Here is a 26,710-nt window from a genome sequence, read left to right on the forward strand (position 1 = left end):
TTATAAACGACGATATTCATGATTCGTTTGCTATTTTAAAATAAAAATATATATAATAATATAATTCATTTTTTGTAAAAAGTGCTATTATAAAATTTATTTTATTATGACTACTAACACTAATTAAAATTATATTTTTTTAAAAAAATAATACAATATTTGATTTCAGATTTTATCTCTTTAAGAGATTCTTAAAAAAAAATAAAATAAGGATATAAATTTCCAAGTAAAATTTATGATATCTAAAGTAGAATAATTGATTGAAACGTAAGAAGAGACGGGGAGGGAAATACCAATATTTTTTTATTTTTTTTTAAACGATCACTTACAAACAATAAGTAGTGGGAAAATTTTTAAAAATATATATATTTTATGATGGACTAAATTTTTCATTATTTTAAGGAAACAAATGGTTCGTTCCACATTCGTCTGAGATCGCCCTAGTGTAAAAAATTTAAATTTGCGTTAAAAAAAATAATATGAATCTATGATAAAGGGAGCAGGATATCAAGGGAGTTTCCAGTTAAAATATTTATTAAATTAAAAATATTAAAATCGAATTTATGTCGTATTCGATTTGCTGTTGGAGTTGGGTCGATTTTTTTTTAAAAAAAAGACACGATTATTCTGCCAAAATATTATGGCGAAATCCTAGAGATTTTTGTTCAGTATTGGCATCTATTGGCCAAATCCAGAGGTTTACATTAAGATTATGTTGGCTAAAACCTTAAATCGACTTCTTTTTTTTTAACTGGCAGAAAGTTGGGAATATCTATTAGTGAAATCTTGAGAATTATGCTTAGATCATATTTTATCAAGAACGCTTTATAAAAAAAATCCGGTAAATCTAGCCACCTAACAACGCCATGTTCAAACGGCATAAAATAGTATTTTATAGAAGTATTTAAAGTCAAGTTGCCCGTTTTTGGTGGAGTTTATATAATGCTAATATTTATATTAATTTCTCGTGATTACTTTAAAGTAGGCCATGATGAGTATGGGAATTATCGTGAAAGGAACCAAGTACAAGAGCGCGGGTTGAGGTGCTTTAAAAATTTCGGAAGATAACGTAGCTATCATTAACCCTATGGGCGAAGTGTGTTTTTTTAAATGAGAAATTAAATTGTCATAAATAATAAAAAGTATCAGAGTTATATCGGTATCTGGATACATTTTAAAAAGTATATATTAAAAAAACTATCTGACTAAAATAGACTCAATTTACGGGTGCGTTTGGAGCAATCGAGGCGTGAAATTCAAATTTCTACAAGATCGAGCCGCCATCTTTATTTACAAAGAAAAATCCCGAGTCTATTTGTCTTTGGAATCGGATAAAAACGCAGCCCACACCCTAGCCAAGGCATAACTCCGCATTCACAGTTGGCGCGAATTGCCGCGAATTAGCGCCAACTGTGAATGCGTGAGTAAAGGGAGGAGTAACGTGCAAATTACATACGGGTGGTAATTATCATTAGAGTGGAATACAACTGTAAATTTTGTTTTTGTAAACTAAATAATTAATTTTAGGTGCCTAAGCCAATATTTATTAATTTCCTTATCCGCCCGTGACAGGGGGGTTAACCGAACTTGCACGTCAAGGTCGGCATAGTATATATGTAGTACTATAAATCTTAATTATTACAATAATGGACAAAATTGAAAATCAAAGATTTGCGTTAATTACAAGTTGTCCTTTAATTAAATGTTTTTTATATTTAAAAAAACAAACCTATGAAATATCCTATCATCGAGCACTGAAAATAGCTCAATTTTTTTCTGGTCGGTTTGTGATCTAAAGGCAGATTGTCGTTTTTTTGAGAATCAAATCGGAGCAAGAAGCATAGTAATAGCCCGGGCATCACCTTTCGTATATAATCGCATAAACGTACATAAATAGTGGCGAACAAATTGAACGTTTCAAAACGCGAATAATGCATTCGTTCAAATTGGACAGCATTTCCATTTTGGATTTTTAAAATTATTTATTAAAAAAAACAAAATATTTTGCGTTTTTTTTTTGAAAACGTTTTCAAATTTTTGGTGTTGATATCATGGATACAACATCTTCTAAAAATTAAATTATATTTTTAGCTCATGGAAATATGATATTACAAAAAGATTTCCTAATTAAATATAGGGGCAAGCCTTTTTAATTTTGTTTAGAATTTAGACGTTTGATATTTTAAAAAAAATTAACGGTTCAAAACGCTATGTTGAAACGTTCAATTTGTGTGCACCATAATAAACGCGAGTGAAAGAAACTTCACCTTAACATGATACGAACGGGATGTTCAAATTTTCACGTAAGAATTAACATTCCATTTTTTGAAGAAAAAAAGAGTATATTTGTTATATGTACAATTAAATCGATGACCATGGGGGGTAATGATACACAACGCCGTCGATAATGATACGATGACATACTAAACGACTAAATATTTAGCAAAAAAATAAAAGGTATATTATACCCATTTCGAGGGGGCGCTACTTTTTAATTGCGAGATAGCTTTACGCTTACTTGGACACTTTTACATTATACATATAATATTTAAAATATGATAGCGTCAACGCCTACAATATTTAATATATGATATAAACATATAATATTAAATTATCGTATAGCGTCAACGCGTATAGTATTTAATATATGTAGCGTCAACGCGTATAGTATTTAATATATGTAGCGTCAACGCGTATAGTATTTAATATATGTAGCGTCAACGCGTATAATAATTAATATATGTAGCGTCAACGCGTATAATAATTAATATATGTAGCGTCAACGCGTATAGTATTTAATATATGTAGCGTCAACGCGTATAGTATTTAATATATGTAGCGTCAACGCGTATAGTATTTAATATATGTAGCGTCAACGCATATAGTATTTAATATATGTAGCGTCAACGCTTATAGTATTTAATATATGTAGCGTCAACGCGTATAGTATTTAATATATGTAGCGTCAACGCGTATAGTATTTAATATATGTAGCGTCAACGCGTATAGTATTTAATATATGTAACGTCAACGCGTATAGTATTTAATATATGTAGCGTCAACGCGTATAATAATTAATATATGTAGCGTCAACGCGTATAATAATTAATATATGTAGCGTCAACGCGTATAGTATTTAATATATGTAGCGTCAACGCGTATAGTATTTAATATATGTAGCGTCAACGCGTATAATAATTAATATATGTAGCGTCAACGCGTATAATAATTAATATATGTAGCGTCAACGCGTATAGTATTTAATATATGTAGCGTCAACGCGTATAGTATTTAATATATGTAGCGTCAACGCGTATAATAATTAATATAATATGTTAGCGGCAAATGTATTATTTTCTTCAACTTTAAAATGAACGCGTTATTTAAATTTCGATTCTACCGGAAAATGTACTTCAGCTGTTAAGAATACCTTACCTAACCTACGAATTATTGTAAAGATTGATAAAAAAAAATTGTTTTTGGCGTATAAAGATAATTGACGGGGTGTTTATCAAATATTTTATGGAAAAAAAACGCATTAAAAAAATATATATTACCCTAAAAAACTTAAAAATCGATTTTTGGTTTCGTGGTAAATTAATTTGATAATAAATTAAATATTTATAAAATGAATTGAAAGTATTAAATTTATTTACTATATCTCCGAGTCCCAACATCGAAAAATGACCAGAATTTTTTGAACTAATACGAGTTTTATATAAAAATATTTTTAAAAAAAGGAATTATAAATATAATAAAATCTCATAATATGAATTAAAGACATCGTTCCATCCATTCTCCGACATAGGAATGATTAAAATTTCCATTTTATTTTGCAATATTTCTGATGTAATTTGAATATTAAAAGGTTGTTTTATGGAAATAGAATAAGAACCGAAAATTGAGTCAACATTTATAATCCAATTTTTTAAATTTTAATCCCTAAAATGAGAAAGAAGTATGGTGAGGGGGCTGACTTGATTACAAAAAAAATAGGATGGCTAAAAAGTTGTAAATACGTAGACGAGTCCCTTAATGGAACAATGTAATTTGAAGGGAGACTCAAAGAGAGAGCATTGCTAAAATGAGGGAGAATCATGGTTAAGCAAGTTGAGAAATTACGTAGATGACCCCTCCCCCAATGAGAAGATATGATTGTAGAAGACTGACGGAGGGGAACTAAATCTAAGGGATGATTTGGCGAATGACAGAAGGAATCCAGAATTAAAGGATCAGAAAAAAAAAATAACTAACCATACGCTCTCAATTGGATAAAAAAAAAGCAATTTTTCGTAAAATTTAGATGACACTTTCAGACGACGATTGGTTTAAAATTTTAGTTTTTATAAAAATAAGCCAATCGCGTAATGGGACAAGCAATATAATATAATAATAATAAATTGGCTTCGATAAACAATAATTCGAAACCTAGGGAAAAAGAGTTTAACGGGAAGCGATAATTTCGGTACCATGCCGTTATGATTAGCGTCACTGGGGTGCTGAGAATTAGACCCCTCAAAATGGTGATTACGGAATAAGAGAAACGCCGGGTTATCCGCCGATCGGGTAGCCACGTGAAGCATCACGTTGCTTTTGAAGAGGCGTGCCGAAAAGAATACCTAAAAATAAAAAAACATTTATATATACTATATGTAAATGGGATATAATAGAATCTTGAATAATCTACAGAATATTTAAATTTTTTTTTTGAAGGTTGTTATTTTACCGGAAATGAATTATACTACAACACGAGGAATGTAAAGTCTCCTACTATTTAAACTTCGAATTAAAATCAAATCAATTTAAACTAAAATCGATTAGAAATTCAACCATAAAATTGTTTCTCCAAAATGAGTCTTTAAAATATAAAATGTCAGCTATAAAACGATTTAATTGTTAATAATTCCAGAATAACCCTCCTATGACATATATATATTAAAATTAATAAAGATTTGTAAAATAAGAATAAGAGATAAGAAACGAGAAAATAGAGAAGAAAAAAAAGAAAAGAAAAAGGAATACGAGAGAAGAAAGGATTGGAAGAGAAGAAGTGATAATGATAAAAAAAATCTTGCCCAAAATATATCGTAAATCAAAAGTCCGAACAAGAGAAGGATCGAAACCTTAAGGCTGGGTAATTTGACGTAGGATATAAAGGATACGCAAAGGCCAAGACCCAAGGCTAACATAACGGATGGCGGAGGGGTTAGAAAAAATAAATAAATGGTATATATATAAGATATAATCTTGTTGGAAATTTAAAATGACAAATGCGTTATAAAATTTTGTGTGGCCGGTCTAAAAACGGCAAATTCAATATTCAACCCAGCAAAGTACTACGCAGGTCTTAACGATTTTAGTTATAGAGTGGCACAAGAGGTTTTGGGCATCTATCAGCAAAATCTAGAGGTTTGTGCGATATTTTTCTGGCTAAAATATCGAATTAGGCGTAAAAGTCAGTTAAATAGAGCTGTCAAAAATAATGATTATTATGCCAACCCGAGATCAACCGTTAAATTTTCGGCAGAAATCATCGCTACATTATGGATTCATCTCAGTATCTAAATTTAATTTGGGGAAAATTGTTGATAGGAAGGTGTTAGTCCTATATCTTTAACCAACTAACTTATGATTCAATTAAAGGCTTGATTTAAAATTTCTAACTTAGTAACTAGGTTTAATAAGGATCCCTGAAATGATTATAAGATTACCTCCTTACAACCCCCCCCCCCATAACAATTCATATGTAAAATAAATCTAACCGTTCATTAACAACCAATGGCCCGTCTTGATCCACATAAATACGAGAAACAAGGAAATAAGGAAAGCCATAACGTGAGTAACCGTAAAATTATCTAAGGCTTTAAAAGGCAATCTATAAAAATAATAAATACGTTATGGAAAAATTGTTATTTTTAGAGATTTTTTCGGTAGTTCTTATTGGTGATATGTCAATCATGTTTGTATAGAATATACAATCGAGATTCCATAATTCGATATTGTGCATTCGATTAATCGGACCTTACGATATGGTTTCATAAAATAAATAAAAAATATTTTAGGTGCTAAATATATAACTTTTTAAGCGGCAGCGTTACGGATACGGAATTGAGGAAAAATTTGCAACAGGGAAGCAGTAGAAACGCGAAGGCCAAACAGGCTATACCTTTTTATTTATTTTTTAAAAATTTATCATTTTTATTAAATCTCGCTCCACGCTATACGTAGCGTAGTGACAAATCGCTCCGTAGGCGATGCGGCCCGAAAACGACTTCAAGGGCTTTTGCCAAAAAAAAATCTAGCTGGCACCTTAGAACCCCAGCTGATTTTTCTTGTTGGTCACGTGCCGAGAACGAGAGAGACAGGTCGATTTGGCATCACCAAAGCCAAGAAATATTAAATTATAGAATCGACCTTTCAATAAATTTTCCAATGCTAACTAGACTGCCTAAGTTGCCTCACATTCACAGTTATTGTATTCTTCCGCCGCGAATTTCGCGCTAACTATGAATGAGGGGGTTAATGGAATCATCCCTAATGCCTGTTACATGAAATCGAAAAATCTCATCCCAAATTTTTCTTCCATTACTGCCATTTTGTAAAGATAGGTGGGGCGCGGTTTCGTAATTAACCCAATTATAAGTCCAATAGAAATATAGCGAGAGACAAATCAGCTGATTATGACTACTTTCAGGTTTAAAGAAAACTTAAAAATAGTAATAAGTGGGGTCACTATTCTAGCTGCCACCCACACCCCCACCTCCCGAAAAATGGAGTATTTGAATTAAATTTCAAAAAAAAATCTATTGCGCGTTTGTAATGTTCTAATTCCCAAGACAAAAACATGCACAGCTGTTCCATTCTGCAAAAGCTTGTTAGTTCCACATTATTATAAACTAAATTTTACCGATTTTAAAAAACATATAAACTAATCGATTATAGTCAACTTATTTTTATCATCTACCTTCTCCATTCTTTTCTCTCTCTCTCTCTCTTGCTATCTATATTTCTTCGTTTCTTTTATTTATCTATTTCTCGCAACATTCTCCGTGAATTCATAGCGGCTGATCGATTTTTTTAAAAACCTGTTTGATCAATTTTTTATTTATTAATATTAATTTTTATCTTCAATTCAATTCATAAATAATAATAATTTAAAGAAATAATGATTTTAATAAAGAAAAAATGATTTTAAAAAAAACTGTCAACTGTTAAGTATAAATCGCGCCATTTTGAATTCAGGGTAAAAGTGCAAACACATTTTCCACCACCATGTTAAAAAATGGAGTAATATTACTAGTTCGAGAATGATTTCAAGAACTAATATTTATTCAATTTCGGAATTGAAATTTTTTGTTTTTTAAAAAAATATAAATTTAACATATTTGTTTACAGGCCGTGGAGATTGTCATGGCTACCTGCATAGAATCGAAAAAGTAGAACATGAGCAATAACGTAACGGAGGCGCCTAGCGGCAATAACAGGGCTTGGGTGGAGTTCAGCATTTGAAAATCTGATAAAAAATAAAATATCAATAACGCATCCTTTTTATTTTTTAAACTCTAAAACGTATCTAAAATTACGAATCGATTCCTAAAGTATCGCAACAAAAAAAAGATCGATACAATCGCCATTTATAATTAACCGACTATTTGATCAGTGAAGGTGAAAAGGTTGGGTGACACTCTTTCAAAAAAAGGTTTTTGTCAGCTATGTGGAGTTCGATTTTAAATACCGGATGGGATAGATTCTTTTCCATCGGCCAGGCTACTCTTTACTCCCCCAGGAAATTCCTGAATATTTTTACTACCAATAATTATCCAATACCATTTGTTTTAGTTTTTTTTATTTTATTCAAATCAATTAATTTTCCCTTTTTAAAATGTAGGGAAAAAATATTAAAAAAAATGAATAACAAATCCACGTTTCTCATTTACATTATGGAGACATATATAAAATATATATCTACAAATTGCGAAATTGATTTCTGTATTGTCCACGGTTTATGATCAATAAAAACGACAATTTTTCTTTACCGATCAGATGTTCACGACATTTGGTCAAATCAAATATTATCGCTAACACCTCCTTGTTCAATAACAGAGTGACGCTTTTCAACATATCTAAATCATTAAAACAAACTAAAATAGGTTCTTCGTTTGCTGTTCATTTTTTCCACTCAAAGTGAACACCCTTTTCCCAGTATTTTATAATAAAGACGGTTGCTTCCGAAAGCAAAATCCTCGATAAATTCTGTGGTGATAACTGGCCATACCCAAATAGGGCTGCATTTCTGCTCTATTAGTTGGGGCTAACATGGTTAAAAAAAATTTTGTCCAGAGGTTGAAATGTTATTACGCGACTAGTAATTGCGAAATTAAGTTTGTGAACTATATGAAATAATTTTTCAGTGGGGGGGGGGGGGGGGGGGAGGATGTATAACGTGGCCTGTGAAAGGGGGGAGCGTATAGTGGATTTACATTACATTTAGTTTTACAATAATATCTATGACAATCAAAAAATTTATGAGTGTTGTCGAATATCAATATTATGTGCGATTCATTATAAATTCTAAGGGGAAGGATGGAGACCTGCATCCCCTTTTTTTAAAAAAAATATGAATGGGCCGGGTCGAATAATAAAAAATAAAAATAAATCGCCATTAGATATAAAAATTAAAGAGTATATAATTCTAAAAAATCCAAACCGGGCCTGAAAATATAAAACCCGGGTCGGGTCGATTAAAAAATCCAAACCGGGCCTGAAAATATAAAACCCGGGTCGGGTCGATTAAAAAATCTGGGCCGGGCCTGAAAATATAAAACCCGGGTCGGGTCGGGTCGATTAAAAAATCCAAACCGGGCCTGAAAATATAAAACCCGGGTCAGGTCGATTAAAAAATTTAAACCGGGCCTGAAAATATAAAACCCGGGTCGGGTCGATTAAAAAATCCAAACCGGGCCTGAAAATATAAAACCCGGGTCGGGTCGATTAAAAAATCCAAACCGGGCCTGAAAATATAAAACCCGGGTCGGGTCGATTAAAAAATCTGGGCCGGGCCTGAAAATATAAAACCCGGGTCGGGTCGATTAAAAAATCTAAACCGGGCCTGAAAATATAAAACCCGGGTCGGGTCGATTAAAAAATCCGGGCCGGGCCTGAAAATATAAAACCCGGGTCGGGTCGATTAAAAAATCTGGGCCGGGCCTGAAAATATAAAACGCGGGTCGGGTCAATTAAAAAATCCGGGCCGGGCCTGAAAATATAAAACCCGCGTCGGGTCGATTAAAAAATCTGGGCCGGGCAGTGCGAATAGTACCTCTGCTTGTAATTATCCCCAAAATAGTTTTCAAAATATTTAAATGGAGACTTGCAGGGGTACCATTTGCTGGGCCCGGCCCGGATTTTTTTAAAATACATTATATTTATTTTTGATTTTTATAGCTAATAATGGCGATTTCAAATATTTGGTTTTAAAATATATGTCCAGGCCCGGATATTTATTTTCAAAAAAAATTTCAAACACGGCCCGGATATTTTTAAAAAAAATTAAAATACGGCCCGGCTTGGGCTTGCAAGGGTTCTGATTTAGATGACGTAAATAGGGTTATCTATTATAACTAGATGCATGTCATCGATATCTAGATACAATTGGAAAGGTATTTTTTTTCCCCTCAAGTATATACCCGTATACACAGTTGTCGCGTGGCAGTTTTGGAGGTTAAAATAAATTTTTACTTTATCATTATTTCTCTAAAATTACTTTAGCCAATAAAAACAAGCTAAATATCGGGAAGCCGAATGGGATCGGATTAAATCTTTGAATCGAAATATTTTTAAATCTTAAAAAAATTTAAAAATTAATCAGGGAAGATTATTCTCTTAAATTTTCCCAAAATGATAAATTCAAACAAACTAAGTGAGAAAAAAAAATATAAAATAAAATAAGATCTAACTTTCGTATTTGTCATCGACGAGTTTATTTTCGCGGTAGTGTTCATTGTGGCCCTTCATATCCAAGGCCACCGCCGCTTCGCCTTTGAGATCGGAAGGGGGATCTATAAGTTTCTCGCGATCTTCCGCGGTTTCATCGTTGGGTAGCAGAAGGATTTCTTGTTTCTCGTTGTTCAGAGATCTTTATGATTAGTATTTTTTTTATTTTAAGTAATCATATTTAAAGTAATCGTAAAAAAATTATGAAGAGCAAAAAAAGATCAATGAAGGGACGTTAAGTTATGAGACCCGGGTTTTAAAAAAAACTGCTTTTTGAAAACCGGGTCGGGTTGGAAATGTTTTTTGCCATAAATCCGACCGCAGAATATCGAAAAAATTTTTTTCAAAAAAAAAATCCCGGGAAAGTCGAAAGAATACTACTACCGATCCCCGATAGAAATTAAATGAAAAGGAAAGAAATATCAGGTCGTCAAAATCCCTAAACTATTTTCTATATGTTTTTTTTTTGGCGATATGTCGCGTATTTTTTTACAATTAGGAAATTACACAACGCCATTTTCAATTTTTTGTCTTTATCTGCCCCTTTATTTCGAGATAAGTTTCCAATATTTATTTTTTTTCTAGTTTCCGCGAGGATATTAATTAAGACAAAAAAATAAAATATAATTTTGCGTAAAAAAAAAAATTTTCGGTCGACATGTTTTTTGAGTCCACTAGACAAAACGAAAAATTTAATTCGCTTTGTTAAGGTTAATGATGTATTCGTATTCGGTTTCGAATATTCGTTTTAAACGAAATCATGACGAGCATATTTTTATATCAAAGTTTAACATGAATTGAAGATCTTAAGAGTTAAGATTTAGAGTATAAATAAAAATTATTTCTAAGAAAGAAAGAAAGAAAGGGAGAAAGAAAGAAAGAAAGGAAGGAAGGAAGGAAGGAAGGAAGAAAGAAAGAAAGAAAGAAAGAAAGAAAGAAAGAAAGAAAGAAAGAAAAGAAAGAAAGAAAGAAAGAAAGAAAGAAAGAAAGAAAGAAAGAAAGAAAGAAAGAAAGAAAGAAAGAAAGAAAGAAAGAAAGAAAGAAAGAAAGAAAGAAAGAAAGAAAGAAAGAAAGAAAGAAAGAAAGAAAGAAAGAAAGAAAGAAAGAAAGAAAGAAAGAAAGAAAGAAAGAAAGAAAGAAAGAAAGAAAGAAAGAAAGAAAGAAAGAAAGAAAGAAAGAAAGAAAGAAAGAAAGAAAGAAAGAAGAAAGAAAGAAAGAAAGAAAGAAAGAAAGAAAGAAAGAAAGAAAGAAAGAAAGAAAGAAAGAAAGAAAGAAAGAAAGAAGGAAAGAAAGAAAGAAAGAAAGAAAGAAAGAAAGAAAGAAAGAAAGAAAGAAAGGAAGGAAGGAAGGAAGGAAGGAAGGAAGGAAGAAAGAAAGAAAGAAGGAAAGAAAACGATAATCACTAAACCACTAATTTATTTCACCGTTAATCGATCATTATACGTTCAATAATTAATTGGCATGGCATAAATTTGATTTTGCGACTTTATACACGCCTAAAGTATACTTTGTAATTAATCTAAATTGTTTTTCAAAGCTATAACATACATATATATAAATATATATATAAGGATTATAATAAAAAGATTGTTCATTTCGATTTAAAAGAAAAGAATATTTGATTTATTCCTTGCGTTGATATGATTCTTGGGATAAAAAGTAAATTCGTATGGAGCAGGAAAAGACTCCTAAAAGAAAGAAGGAAAGGGAAGGAATTTTTATATATATAAAAAAAGTGGTACATATCACCCTAGAGGAGTGAAGTAAATTCTTAAGGAATTGGACCGGCTAAAATCAGCTGACGAAAGTAGAATCCTCCGTTATGGTCGCCTGTAATCTGTCTCCTTTTTTTTACCGAAGGTTTTGATAAAATTAAGGGTCTTATTTCTGAAACATGCCTAACGTTTCGGTTAACTATAGGTATGAAAGACCGTTGCGAAACCAGCGCATTTTGCTGTCTTTAAGAACTTCTGCCATTTCGATAGCAGTAAAGTGAGAGTTTAAATCTTCGCAGCGTTTTAGCCAGAAAAAGATCATTGCCTAAGTCTAGAAATCTTTGAACCATCTATGGAGCAAAATCTTCAGGCTCCTGCTGTATTTTTCTGGATTAAAATACCGAGTTCGCCATTTTTTAAAAAAATCCACTCAAAAAGGGAGCAATTTATTTTAAAATTTTAGCATAAAATGTAAAATTAATGTTTATATTTGAAAAAAAAAGAAGAAAATATCAATGAATATATTTTAAATAAATTCGGACCGGGTTTAGAATATTGGGTCCGATACAACATTACACAAATATGAACATCGATACATTTCTAAAAAAAAAATAAGTATCTTTTATATAAAAAATATAAAAATTTAGCCAATCGAAGTGAGCCTTCGCGTTAAAACAAATTAAAAACGATTTACCTAAAATGGAAAAAGGCAAAAAAATTAATATAAAAAAAATTTCCTGAAATTCATTTTATGCCCCCCCCCCCTCCCATTAGAGTACAATTCATTTTATTATTTTTTTTTTGTTTTTTTTAAAAAAATATAAAAATAATATATAACTTCTAATAAATTTAATCGATAAATTAAAAAAAAAATTAATAAAATAAAAACCTGAAACACGCGTATACGATAATGGCAGTGGATATGAAAAAGGTGGAAAAACGTGACGTGTCGAATAACCAAGAAACCCTAAAAAAATGGTGGTGACATATAAATATAAATAAATCTTTAAAGTAAAAGATGGAGGTTAGATTGCCTAATCCCTCAAGATTTCGCTAATGTGACTATCTATGAGCAAATTCTTCAGGCTTGCCGTAAATATTATTCTAGATAAAATATTGAGGTTAGCCGTTTGTACATATCTGCTCAAATAGAGCCATTTAACAACACTAATGGTTGGGTGGGGGGGTTAAATTATGGATGCAAGAAAAATAAACAGTTTTCTTTTAGAGAGAAAATTAGCCAAAAATAATGTTATAAGTTGCCTTTCAAATGGTCTCGCGCATTTTAAAAAAAAACGTAAACAGGTTTGCCTTTTCATCACCTGTTTTTTTTTATTCTTAGCTTTGTAATATTAATATTAAAAATGTAATATAAAATAACTTACTTATAATCCTTAAAAAAAGGAATATTTTAGAAAAATTAAGGAAATAAGAAAGCAGACGATAAATCTAATTTTCAAATACGAATCCTTTTTTTTTTTAGAATTTATTTAAAATTTTGAATGACCACCTCAATTTAAACAAGGGACGCGTTGCGTTTTTTTTTTAAATTTAAAAATTACGGCAAAACGTAAACAAAAGCCCTGGAGATTTTGATCATAAATGGCAAAAAAGGTTTGGACCTCTATTGGCCAAATTTCGAGGCCCACATAATATTCGTTTAGGCTAGAATCTTAATAGACCCGAATCGGACTTCTTTAACGACCCTAAGATAACCCCGCTTAATCTCAAGTGGCCAATATGAACGGTAAAAGTGGGGGGTAGGGTGGTTTCTTATTAATTCTGCACGGCCTAAAGTGAACCGGTATTAATTGCCCTCAAAAAATAGTGGCTGTATAAGAGTGCGCGAAAATTGAACGTTTCAATGCAGCGTTTCAAAACGCAAATACAAAAAAAAAACGTAAACGCATCTTTGTTTAAATTGAATCGTTTTTTTAATATGAAACCTAGTGTTGTTAAACGTTTAAAACAAAAATATATCCTGTCCAATTTAAAACGAACGCATTTTTGAATGTATTATTTGCGTTTCGAAAAACGCTAAAATTTTTTAAAATGGTAAAGCGCGAAAAAGGTTCGTATTTTTTTTTTGCGTTATACCGTTATTAATTAATTTTTTTTTTTTCAATTTTTAAATTACAAATGCTGTTGTAAAATGAAAAGAAAATAATTTTAATAAAAAGATACAAATTATTTTACAAATAAGTAATAGTATTATCTTAAATTACAAATGTTTTGTGGAAAATAAAAAGAAAATAATTTTTTGTAAAAGATATATAATTATTGTACAAATATAAATAATTTTTGTATCTTAAATGACAAATTATGACCTATACCTACTTTCAAAATTATTTTTAAAAAATAAAAAATGTAAGATACTTTATTTTATGTTGCCTAATTAAAAATAATTTTAAAATTTAAAATTGTTTTTTAAAAAAAAAAATTTTTTTTTTATCCCAGATAAGAAACCAAAAAATAAAATGAAATAGGGGTAGCATTATAATTATTAAATAGCGACCATTTAAACTGGGGGTACAGTGGGTAGATATAACTGGGGCTAAAATGATTCGAATAATTATTTTTTTTTGTTCTATTTAAATTTTAAATAAGAACTTTTTAAAATTTTTTTATTTTTAAAAAAAAATATATCTTATTTAAAATTGTTCTACCGTAGAATTATAAAAAGTGGAGATGGAATATTCTAATTCTCAGGCGATTGATATACTAGTTGATACAAAATGAGTCTGCCCCCCCCCAGCTCGTTTTTTTCTTTTCTTTTTGGAATTCTAGATAGTCGTCTGAATAAAATGGGATTTTTGGACTAAAATAAATAATACCCCGTGTATTTTGATCCCTATCATAACCTTGTTTTAAAATCTAGAATATCGATAAAAGAAAAACGTGTTTAAGAAAGAGGGTTTTTTTTAGTTATTTTTCCAAATAGAATGTTCTAGACTGACAATGCATTCGTTTAAAGTGTACATCAATGAAGAACAGCTAAGGACGCCATTTTGGTTACCCATACCATTACTAAAAATTTTAAACGAGAGGCCAATCTATTCCTATGTCCGGCGCAAACTTTATTTGCATGATCATCGAGATAAAAAGGAAGCACAAGTTATCAATTTAATAGTAGTCTTTAAAATGAGAATAACTACTATATGGATTACCAAAATGGCGGGTTCAGCTGATTTGCATTCAGCGACTGCAGCATCAGTCTAGGTATTATTAAATGACATTGTACAAATAACGAGTTCGGCCCGATCCTTTATTTATTTATTTTTAAAAGGAATAAGATTGGCCACGTTGAATCGCGTCAAAAAGTAAACAAATTAATTGTCATCGGTATTTATTAAAGTGTTTGGGTAGGGTATCAAAATTTTGTGTTTTGTCTTCCTTTCACCCATTTTTATACTAGTTTTTGCTAAATCGCATAGGGTAAGCGGAAAATTAATTCCCAGGAAAAAAACGGAAAAAAAAAATTATAATTGTTAAATCACAGACTATGCCGGCACGGGTATCGTTCAGGAAAGGTCATAATGCGCTTCGAAGCCATTTTGGCGTTGAAAATCCAAATTGAGAGAGCAGTGATACGGAAGGGGCGATTATTAATTGCATAAAAAACATTTTAGGTCGATCTTGAGCTTAATATACGACCATCTAACTCCCGCTGAGGAGGGGGGGGGGAGTTCTTTGTTTAATGCAATTTTGGCCCGAATAATTAAAATTTAACGTACCGCTATTCGTTGTATGAGGATTATCGGTCCTTAAACCGGTTTTTTAAGCCCCCGAGTTAAGTAAATTAAGGGAAAATTAATGCACCATTTTTAAGTATTTACTAATTCCACTTAATTACAATACTTGAATGATGGTTTTAAATATAAATTTGATTACTATAAGTGTATTTGGAAGGATAGCTTCTCGCTCTTGTTTCCTCCTTCATAATTTACTAATACTTCAATTTGGTATATTTAAACTATGCATCTGTATTATACAAGGTAACGTTCGCTCATTGGGCAGGTCTATGCCCACGTGTTAAATAAGATATTCCCCCAATTAAGTTTTTCTTTGTTAGAAAACATATGTGAAAAACCACTTCCCATTTTTGTATAGCAATTTCCGTATACCGTTAATATATCGATTTTTGTTATATTATTAAATTTAGATTTGTAAAAATTATTGGGAATTTCATTACAATGAGGGATTATCATTCATTATGAGCTGTCTACATCTAGGCAATCTTTAAAATTTTCATTAACGAGAACGAAAGAAAGAAAGAAAGAAAGAAAGAAAGAAAGAAAGAAAGAAAGAAAGAAAGAAAGAAAGAAAGAAAGAAAGAAAAGAAAGAGGGCGGGGGGGGGGGGGTAGCAGCGCGTTTTCCGCATATTTTACATAGCAGCGAAATAGGCTTTTTTTAAGTGTAGCACCATGTATTGGGGGGTAGGGGGAGTTGTCGGGCATTTTGAAAGTAAGACTAACTCCAAAAGGTGTTCCGTTAAACCTTATTATGGGAGGCTACGAGAGCTTTTCCGATTCTCCGGAATATCGTGCCACTAGGATTTTTAATTCACGGTAAGCCAGCAATGATAGTTAAATGTTGCCCGAGAAACATATATCTAACCTTATCACTTACCAACATATAAATAAATAAACACGCAAAGGGCTAAATTTCTCGCATCCTGTTGGCTACCTTATACATATCATATAAAATACAATGTCGGCAAATAACTAACTTTAAATTTAAACCATAAAAAATAACACATTCATATCCAATGAACTTTAATTTTTATTTTTTAGAAATAATTTGTAATGCACTTAGATAAACAGATGTAATAATAAAACGAAGTTTAGGATATATATATATGTATGTATAACACTATTTATGATAGGTAATGATTACAAAGATTTTGATATCCTGATTGAGTATTATAAAATAAGTATATTCCTTTCTTTCTTCCTTCCTTCCTTCCTATCTTCAGAGATCAAAAATCTTTAAGGATTTTTGGCTGGCTCCGAGCAGAATCGTGACAGAACAAAGTGTAAATAACATTATTCCCAGTGGGTGACTCACCCAATCGGACGGGTTGGGTTTTATGCGTTTCAAAAAAAGAATGTTCTCGAAACGCCCGGGATAGCCTCAGTCAGTGTCTAGATGAAAGGATGGAGGCGTGTCTCAAAATATCTATCGGTATGTTAGGGAGGGAGTAATAGCTAAATGTTGGCTAATTCGATTCAATCTTAAGGCGACTGCAGGATAAAATTCGTCAACATTGAAGCATTTTTAATTTATGTAAGTTTCTTACAAATTTGAGCTGCTATCTTTTTTAAAAAAAAACCTCTGAGACTAAAGTGATAGGGTTAAAAACTTGGTTTAACCGATTTTTTTTTAAACTATGGTAGGGAGTCAACTTCTTGTAGGGGTAAAAAAAACATTATTTTGAGGTTTAAGAGGGCATGGGGGGAGGGCTAAGTCTCAAAAATTTTCCCCAAAATACTAGCACATCATTCCAATTCTAGCGAAATCCCCGAATCTAGGTCCGAGACCTGAGCAGGGCTTAGTTTTTAAATAAAAAAACCGCACAACATCTAGCTCGAAACTTAAATAAAATTTGGGCAGAGCCGTGCCCGATAAGAAAAAAAAATAGCGGGGCTAGGAATAGGCGAAAAATTGATTGATATTTGCAAGGTCTCTACCTCCTGATAATCGAAGGGATGCTAATCTATCGTAACTATTATTTGCCATTCTCATCATTTTATCATTCCATTTCCCATTATCACGAAACACAATTTTAAAAAAAATTATTTTTTTCAAAAAAAAAAATATATCTATATATAAATATCGATTCACAAGGAAAATCTAGATCTAAATCAATTTTGGGAGTGAGTGAGTGAGGGGGGGGGAGTTATTAATCTATTGTATTACTGCTAAACTATATTTTTTTTATAAACAAAATAATTATTTAAAATATTTTTTTTTATTTTTTAAAAAAATTATCAATAATTATTATAAAAAAGATATTTTTATTTTAATTTTTAAAAATTAGAACGAAACATGAATTTACAAAGGGAAAACGCAAAAAAATTCTTTTGTAATTTTTATTATTTTTATTATTTTTAAGATTAAAAAAAACTTTTATTTATTATATTTAAATTTTAAATCTAGTTTTTGTTATCCGAATTATAAAAAAATAAAAAATTTTAATTTTTTTTTTCTTTCTTTTTCTTTCAAATTTTTCGGTTGAAAGCAAATGACATAATAATAATGATAAAATAAATACTTAAATCGACGACGCGTTCATAATAACGCGTTTGAAAGCGTCGTTGAATGCAAATCAGCTGGATCCGCCATTTTGTTAACCCGTATACAGTAAATTATTCTCATGATAAAAACTGCTATTAAATTGATAACTTGCATAGGAATAAATTTGGCCTCTCGTTTAAAATTTTTTTAAATAATGACATGGGTAATCAAAATGGCGTCCACAGCTGTTTTCATTGATTTACCACTTTTGAATGAATGCATCGTCAGTCTAGGCATTATTGTAAGTCCATTGGTTGAAAGTTTAACAAATTAAAAATGAGAATTATAGTGAGTAAGAGCTCTGCGCGTAAATCAAAAAAAAAAGTAATTCTTTCGTAAAGGGTTAAAATAAAATCCTTTTTCTCTCTAATTTCAAAGAATTCTAAATTATATCATTTTACATTATAACAAAAGAGGCAAGATTATCATTTTTTTTTAAATTAGGGCCGGAACCCGGGCATCGCCCGACTCTAGTCGAATTACCGGGTTCGAATAGTAGGAAAAGAAACGCGTTTCGCAACCCGATATCCGCTTTTAAGTGCGTAATATTTCGAATACAAATACTGATCGTATATTATGCGCAGTCCGAAAATCCAGCCTGATATTGATGTGAACCGCTAAAGAAGTATCTCATATAACACAATCAGATTCTCCCGTCTTAATTAGAATTTTTTTTTTAATCTTCCTTCCATAAAACACATAATTATTAGGGTGGTTACATTGATCCACTTTTATTCTACCGATATCGATCCCAATTTTTTTTACACCCAATATGTCTTAATCACTTTTCATGGGTAAGGTCAATAAAAAATAAAATCTAATTTTAAAAAACAATCCTAAAATTAGTCTTTTTTTTTAAAAAAAAATAATAATAAGCCGCGCAATAAAAAGTAAACGAATTAAAATGAAGTTCGGTATTATTATTAATAAATAATTCCCGGACTAAAATACCCCGTATATAAATGCCCCCGAGAGAGAGGAGAGAGAAAACCCGGCATAACAACTAACCGAACCAATGCCAAATTTTTATAATATTTTTCCCCCATCTCATATCTTGCCGCTTTTTTACGATCTAACCTTTACCCTAATCTCGCACACCAAGAGGTCGATTCATCCATCCAGATCTTAAACTGCCATTTAATAAATGATCATTTTTTTTTATTAATATTTAAAAAAATAAAATAAAATTATAATAAAAATTTGGCGAGATCTTTTGAGATCCATATTTTTTTAAGGAATTTTTTGTCACGGGGTAATGATATATGGGGGATTTTGATCCGAAATGTGGCAAAAAGCCAATGACAAAAAAAATTGGATGCATATTAATTTTTTTTTTAATTGTTCTTATTTATTTATTATTATTAGTAGTACTACTAAAAGTTTTGATGATTTTACTTATTATATCGAAATATTAATTGTATTAATTTGTTTATATATATTATTTATATCTATTCATTTTATAAACATTAAGTAATAAGAAAAACACGTCGTTAAACAAGTGAATGATATTATTTCACTCATGATACCATCACACCATACATATTCCCCCTTCCTTTGTTTAATTATAATTAAAATCATTTTTATATAATAAGGTTTAATGAAAATCTTAGCAATATTAAATACAAATTATTGTTTTTTATAAAAACTCAAAAATAAAAAGACTACCTAAAAATCTGACAGTTAATGTAAAATTATTGGCCAATCGGACCCCTTTATGTAAAATTACTAGCCAATCAGAAGTTATCTTCAAGATGTCAATATCACCGCCCTAATAGGGTAGAGATTATTGATACGGATACAGCAATCCCAATATTCGTATTTTCTTTGTCGGATCATTTAGGAGAATCAATTCGTAGTACACCTCAATGGAACGCGTCGCTCTCTCCGTTTGTATAAAATATATAAAAACAACGGAGCTACAACTTTGATTGGGTTTAGAAAATCGGGAACGTATCCTATGAGAGAAGCTCGTTCGCAGTTTTCGAACCAATTGCGCAAATCTGCGCGCGCAAGGAAACGAGCAATTTTACTTAAAATACCCTGGAAAATAAAAAGACGAGGGGGGGGGGGGATAGGTTAATTAATCGTTAAAAAAATTTAAAACTGAGTTCTAGTAGCACGCCATCATTTATATTTTCTTAATTGTGAACAGAGACCTATGACTACTCTTTTGATTTCGTTTTCCCTTCTGAAGCTAAATTAGATATTTCCTCCGTGCTAACACTGTGTTTAATAGACATAAATCCAATGGCTTACTATTATAAATTAATTTTTTTTTACCTTTTCTAAATTAGATGTGCGATAAAAAATAAATACTGTTCTTTCTATATTCGTTTACGTATGAATTTCGAATAGCAAATTATTCGATTTGTTCGAATAGCAAATTATTCGATTTGTTCGAATAGCAAATTATTCGATTTGTTCGAATAGCAAATTATTCGATTTGTTCGAATAATGCCCTATCCGATTCGTATTTGAATAGATATACGAATTAAAATTATTATTATAATCTGAGTTAGGAACCCTAACCTCCTTCTTTTATAATTTCTTATGAATGGGGCCATCCCCTCCCTCTAAAATTCTATAAAACTTGAACTGCTTCTAATAACTCTGTCCTAGCTCAATGAAATTCGCTAGAATTTTCGTGCCGATCTTAAATAACATTAATTTGATGAATTCAAGCGATTAAAAATTAGTAACCACTTTCGGTGAGCTATAAGAAGAGGTATTAGGAAAGCGTGTTACATCGTTCAAAACCGTTTGCTTATTAATAGAAGATTTAGAATCGCGATCAGAGGTAGTGACCCGGCCTCTTCCCGACCCGACCCGAAATAAAAATTAATTACAATAATCCGGTCTAATCCGGCCCCGGAGTCTGTGATCCGGGATTTGCGGACCTCTAATCATAGCCCTCCACTTGAAGCGCCAAAGGAAACTGAAACTTTTTTTTTGAGTTTCAGCTTACAGATTCAGGTTTTAAATATAATTATAATTTGTTTTTTTTTAAATTGTTTATCGCGATTTATTGTTTTTTATATTTTACAAAAAAAACATCTAAATTTATAAAATATAAATTTTTAAATTTATATATATATATATATATTTTTATATTTTCTTCAAAAAATAATTTTTGAAGAATAAAAAAGGTAGGTAGGAAAAAATAAATTATAAAATAATATTTTATTATTTTTATTTATTATTTAATGAAAAAATTAAAAAAATATAAAATTTTATTGTGTCAAGGATTGCATAGGAGTAAATTACAACATTAAATTTTAATTTGAATTTTTTAAAAATAAAATAAAAAATATTAATGTAAATAAAATTGTGAATGGGTTTAAAAAAAAAATATAAATAATAGGCTCTTTTTTTTGTAATACATGAGGTTTGAAATGACGAATAAAAATTGTGGGAAATGGAATAATGAATTGATCTATCTGCATGGGGTCTAATTTTTCAAGCTCTTATCCCGAAAGAACTTTTTCTTTATTAGCTCCGGAAAGCTCTACCCTTAAATAAAAAATCCGACTAAAATAATAAAAAGCCCGACCCGACATAATAAAAAGCCCGACCGAAACAAAAAAATCCGACCCAAAATAAAAAGCCCGACCGGAAATTTAAAAAAAGCCCCGGACCGGTATTTGTATAAAAATTTAATATATTTTTTTTTTAAATTTGTAAAAATAAATATTCTTTACAATTATATTATCGACACTGTTTTCTTTGCGAGAATTTTAAAATATATCGACTTATTCCACATGAGTGATATCATATTTAAAAATTCAAGCCCAACCCGGCCCGGCCCAATATTTTTTAAAAAATTTAAGCTCGACCCGGCCCGGTCCAATATTTTTTAAAAAATTTAAGCTCGACCCGGCCCGGTCCAATTGTTTTAAAAATATTAGGCTTGAGTTCGTTTACGTGATGATTTAAATACTTTTTTTTTAAAAAAAAATTGAATGAAACCTAATATGTGTCGAGCGGGGCTCGTTCCAAAATGAATCTATATTGTACTCGGTAGAAAACCACATGATGGCCACTAGAACCTGGAAGTCACTTACGGACCTACCCGGAGAAATTTAATTTTTTGAAAGTTTTTGGAGCGGCAATCGCTTCCAATATCGATTTCTTATTTTTGAAACCATATATATAAAAACAACTGACAAAATTATTTGGAAGGTTTAAAATCCCAAAGTCAAAGTCGCAAGATTAGCTCGAATAATGATCTGGGCCGGGTCGGTCAATGTGTGCAAAATATATCAGACCGAAGTTTTGAAAAATATTTTTAGAGCTGATAAATTAGCTAAGATTATCTCATTTTCTCCCTCATAATTATAGGAGGGTTGAAACTTGCACAAAATATATTTTTTAAGGATAACTAAGAGCAAGGCAGAAGGAAAAACTGGATAGGGAATTTTCATGGCTCGGTTATCAGACTTCTAGCCCGCCTTTACCCATTAAAAAGTATCATGATACTGCATCGATGATACAATCTTTATGCAGTGACGATACATTTGAAATTTCAATGTGTATAAGTGGCCTCGGTGCGATGCATATGTATTGGCATCGATAAAAACTATACCTTAAATATTAAAAAAATCCTCTATTTTTCAATAAAAAGCTTTGAAATAAAAGGAATATTTAATTCTTTATATAATAATAATAATAATATTAATAATAAATTGTTAATTTGATTAAATTGAAGAGCCGAAATTATTATCTTTACATTATAGTTTTCTCTATTATTTTAATATATGCGTCAAAAAAATTTAGATAAATTTTAGCTATAATTATGGTTCCTTTTTGGGAACACAATTATGAAATTGTATCTTTAATTTTATAGTGTTTTAAATATCATAGATATTTTTAATAAAATATTGTTATAATAAAAATTTTAAAAAATTTAGAAATATAATAAAAATTACTTTGAACATAAATTATTTATTAAGGCTTTTAAATATAAAAAAATAATTAAATTTTTTTTATCATTTTATTAAATTAAATAATTCGGCCTATTTTACATTTTATCTTAAATTTATATAAATATTAAAATAAAAAAATCATTTGATGAAAATAATTTATAAAAACAAAAGCCTTGATAAATTTTTTTATCATAGAGAATGTAAAGATTTAGCCATTTTAATCATTTACCTAATCCTAATAGTAAACAACTATTTATTGTATAATATGTATTGCAAATAATTTAATATATATGTATTTGTTAATTATTTACGACATATATAAAAAAAAGTATTGATAGTTTATATTTACATATACTGTGTCAAATACATTCGAGGAAAATGTAATTGTATAAGCATTGATGGATCCTGTCTAGAATTTGTATCGATATTGGATCTGGTACATTATAAAAGTATAACAAATCTGTTTATGAGTGTACCCTAAAGTGGGTAAAGGTATGAATCAGCTGCTTCATAAAATATAAATGAGTGAGTGAACCTTTGAAGCAATTGTTTCAAAGTATAAAAATATACCCTCATGATGAGGTTATTTTTATTTTAGCATTTTAATTTTATTTATTGTTTAACCCGCATTACCAAGAAAAAATTTCATCTCTTCTTTATTGGTTATCAAAAAATTATTATAATAAAACAACAAATTTAAGAAAAGGAGAGAGGGTGTTTGGATACTTTTCCAGTTTAAAGGATATATGCATTTATTGAGTATATTAAATCCAAATCATCCTTAGTTCTTTTCCTTGAAATTTCAAACAATTCTCTGAAATGTTACCCAAAAACATATGTTCAATAAATTATTGAACATTCCCAAATATAAGGGGCAATAAATAGAAATATCATAAAAGAAATTTTAACAGGATTTAAAAAAAATGTATTTTGGAGTAAAGGCAAGATGTTATTTCTTATTAAATATATATTAATTGGCATCTAATAATCATACAAAGGCAGTTAAAAAAATTGGGTACTAATGGTTTAATAAATATGCTTGTTAAAGAATCCCAAATAAGTTATTTTAATATAGTATTGTATAATGTAATGATGATGTCAAAAATGAAGTTAGTTAATAGAGAAAGTATGTATTATCTTTCTAATGGTGACGCCAACAATATTAATGAATAAAGGTTAATGAGCAAAATCAAGCTGATAAAATCTCAACTTTGAGGCACAATGAGAAATCTTTTTTTTTTAGTAATTTAAGAATTTTATAAGTGGAATAAACATTATTTAGAGAATTAGATAATTGATAATGCTAATAAAAATATGTTTGTATTTTCTTTCTTCCATTAATTTGTCAAAAAATGATTAATATTGTTATTTTTTAAAGCAAACCCTTTATTCTTCTCTCTTGCAATTTTAATATATATACTTATTTCTTTCATTCCCTTGGTATATTAAAATAAAAGATGTATACATTTTAACATTATTTATTTATTGGTGTTAGGTCTGATGCTAAAATTCTTAAATCTTCATTAATGATCCTTAAATATGCAATATATTAGCTAAAATCCTGGCTATATTATATTTTAAATTGTGGAATAAAAATAAAAAAACTTTTCAATAATATTTTAAAATAAGCATGTAATTAAAGAAGGGGGTGGGGGGGGGGGGTAACAAATTTTTATAACAATTACTGCTTCTTTTTTATGTGAATATTTTTTTATAGGAAGCTATTTTGCTTTATATTCTTATGGAACAGTAGAAGGCACTGTGGTTATTAATGATATAAATATATGTTCATATTAAAGTTAAGAAACAAAAAAAAGAGTAATAAATAAACCCAATCATAACTTTAAAAAATATATGATATAGGATTTTTTAACTGTAAAAAATCTTCAAGAGAGATCTGTAAGTAAAGCTAGCATAGATTTATATAAGATTATATATTTTTATACATTTTCTTAATAATGGAAAATAAAGCCTTCTTTTAAAGCTTAGAAAAATTAAACAAATAATATGAAGAAAGAAAAACATAAATGAGCCAGTAAAGGCTTAAAAAATATCATTTTAAATAATCTATTGCATGATTAATAATTTTTATTTAATTTAAATAAATGAAAAAATTAGAAATACTTTTAAATCATTTTCTACATTATAAACATATATAAATAAATTATTATTTTACCCATTGATGCCCATGTTAACCCATTCATTCGTCATCTATAGAAAATTGAAAAGAGGCAAAACATACATTTTTTCAAATTTTAAATAAATAACAAAAACATCTGTTAAATATATCAAACCACTAGTAAATTTTTTAAATTTTTTTAATTCCAATATAAAAATTTAAACTAGCTATTTATAAAGACTATCTCATTATGTAATGTATAAAGATATTAATTTATAAAATTGCTATCAATCTTTAACTATAAATGCGTCTCTAATATTTCAATCTCATGGGGCTCAAAATATATTTTTTTAAATTGTTTATAAAACATTTTATCCTAACTTATTTTATTCTTATCTTTTTCATATTAGATCGAATGACCTTTGACAAATCTTTGTTTTGAATCAGACCTCTTCCATATATTTTATTATTTACCAGAAAATCTGGTTTTTATTAGTAAAACATTTGTGATATATATTTTTTTATAAAAGACGATTCCTTCCTTAACCATAAAAATATCAACTATAGGTCTCGTAGGTTTGTAGATTTTAATTATATTTAATTTTATTTAATATCAAATCTCAATCAAATAATCTATAAATGTAGATTTTAAGATTTTATATATAATTATGTATAATATCAATGTGTGTTGGTCCATTTTCAATTCCATTTTTAATTAATGTTAATCTATTGTGAAGGATACGTTAATGTTGTTCATTTTGAATTAACTATCCATTTCTAATTAATGTTAACAACTAGCGTCACTGATGGGGGTGGGGGCTGAAATATTTGAATAGCCCCCTGTAACAAAAAAATTTTTTTTTACTGTCTCTCTAATATACCTCTGAACTAAAATAAATTTTTTTGTTAGCCCCCTAAACGATTTCTGTAAGTAATATATGTAAATTTGATTTTATTATTTAAAAATTAATTAGACTATCTAAATTTTTATTATATGATTGCTATTTTAATTATTAGATTAAATTAATATATATAAATTAGATTTTCACTATGTCAGCTTGCACAATCAAATTTTGTGTTAATAAATTATAATGTCTAGATATCAATTTAACATTAACAATTGAAGCTTAATTGATTTTTATTATTTAAATTATTTTATAACCCTAATTAAATAAAAAAGATCATTTATTAATTGAAAATTAACAAATTTAATATTGTAATTAGCCGAGTTTAAAATAACTAATCCATTTTTTAATTATCATGCCTCTTCCTAATAATATTTCCAAGCTCTAAACAAATATAAGAAATTTCAAGTAAGTAGACATATAATTGATAATCCTCTATTATATAGAATTTGTTACAAAATATTAGATAAAAGCCACTTTTACAGACATTTTTGAAAGTTATAAATATATTATAGTTACTATTTTAATAAACTTTAATAATCAATGCTTTTAATAATAAATATAATATAGGTAACATTTTGCATTCAATTCCCATACATTTATTTTTAATAAAATTATATTATTAAAAATTAAACATCTTATTATTCATCCCACAATGGATGTGTTGAATATGTTGATCGATGTTATTTTATTATTTATTTTGGCAATTGATTTATTTTATATTATATCAATTTGTATTTATATTTAGTCGGTCAAAA

The 26,710-nt window shown here is 29.4% G+C and overlaps 1 protein-coding gene across 1 annotated transcript; it reads right to left on the minus strand.

The window, feature by feature from the left end:
• Positions 1 to 375: 375 nt before the first annotated feature.
• On the minus strand, positions 376 to 25,222 carry LOC135925838 (signal peptide peptidase-like 3). Its single transcript, XM_065461358.1, has 12 exons — positions 25,105 to 25,222; positions 12,598 to 12,675; positions 9,957 to 10,135; positions 7,394 to 7,513; positions 6,079 to 6,166; positions 5,763 to 5,875; positions 5,076 to 5,182; positions 4,429 to 4,619; positions 3,657 to 3,702; positions 1,730 to 1,862; positions 976 to 1,085; positions 376 to 440 (listed from the first exon to the last, which is right to left on the minus strand). The coding sequence occupies exons 1-12, from the start codon at positions 25,137 to 25,139 to the stop codon at positions 393 to 395; spliced, it is 1,248 nt and encodes a 415-aa protein (XP_065317430.1). The 5' UTR covers positions 25,140 to 25,222; the 3' UTR covers positions 376 to 392.
• Positions 25,223 to 26,710: the final 1,488 nt, after the last annotated feature.

Source organism: Gordionus sp. m RMFG-2023, chromosome 3 (assembly GCF_954871325.1).
Source record: "Gordionus sp. m RMFG-2023 chromosome 3, tfGorSpeb1-WG-v2, whole genome shotgun sequence".
Lineage (NCBI taxonomy): Eukaryota > Metazoa > Nematomorpha > Gordioida > Chordodea > Parachordodidae > Gordionus > Gordionus sp. m RMFG-2023.

Excerpts from the sequence above, each read along its gene's own strand:
- LOC135925838 (XM_065461358.1), bottom strand. The coding sequence starts at position 25,139 with ATGACGAATGAATGGGTTAACATGGGCATCAATGG. Across the intron at positions 5,876-6,078 it reads GTAACGCTGCCGCTTAAAAA|ATTGCCTTTTAAAGCCTTAG; the intron begins GTTATATATTTA and ends TTATTTTTATAG. Across the intron at positions 1,086-1,729 it reads GATGATAGGATATTTCATAG|GGTTAATGATAGCTACGTTA; the intron begins GTTTGTTTTTTT and ends CTTCGCCCATAG.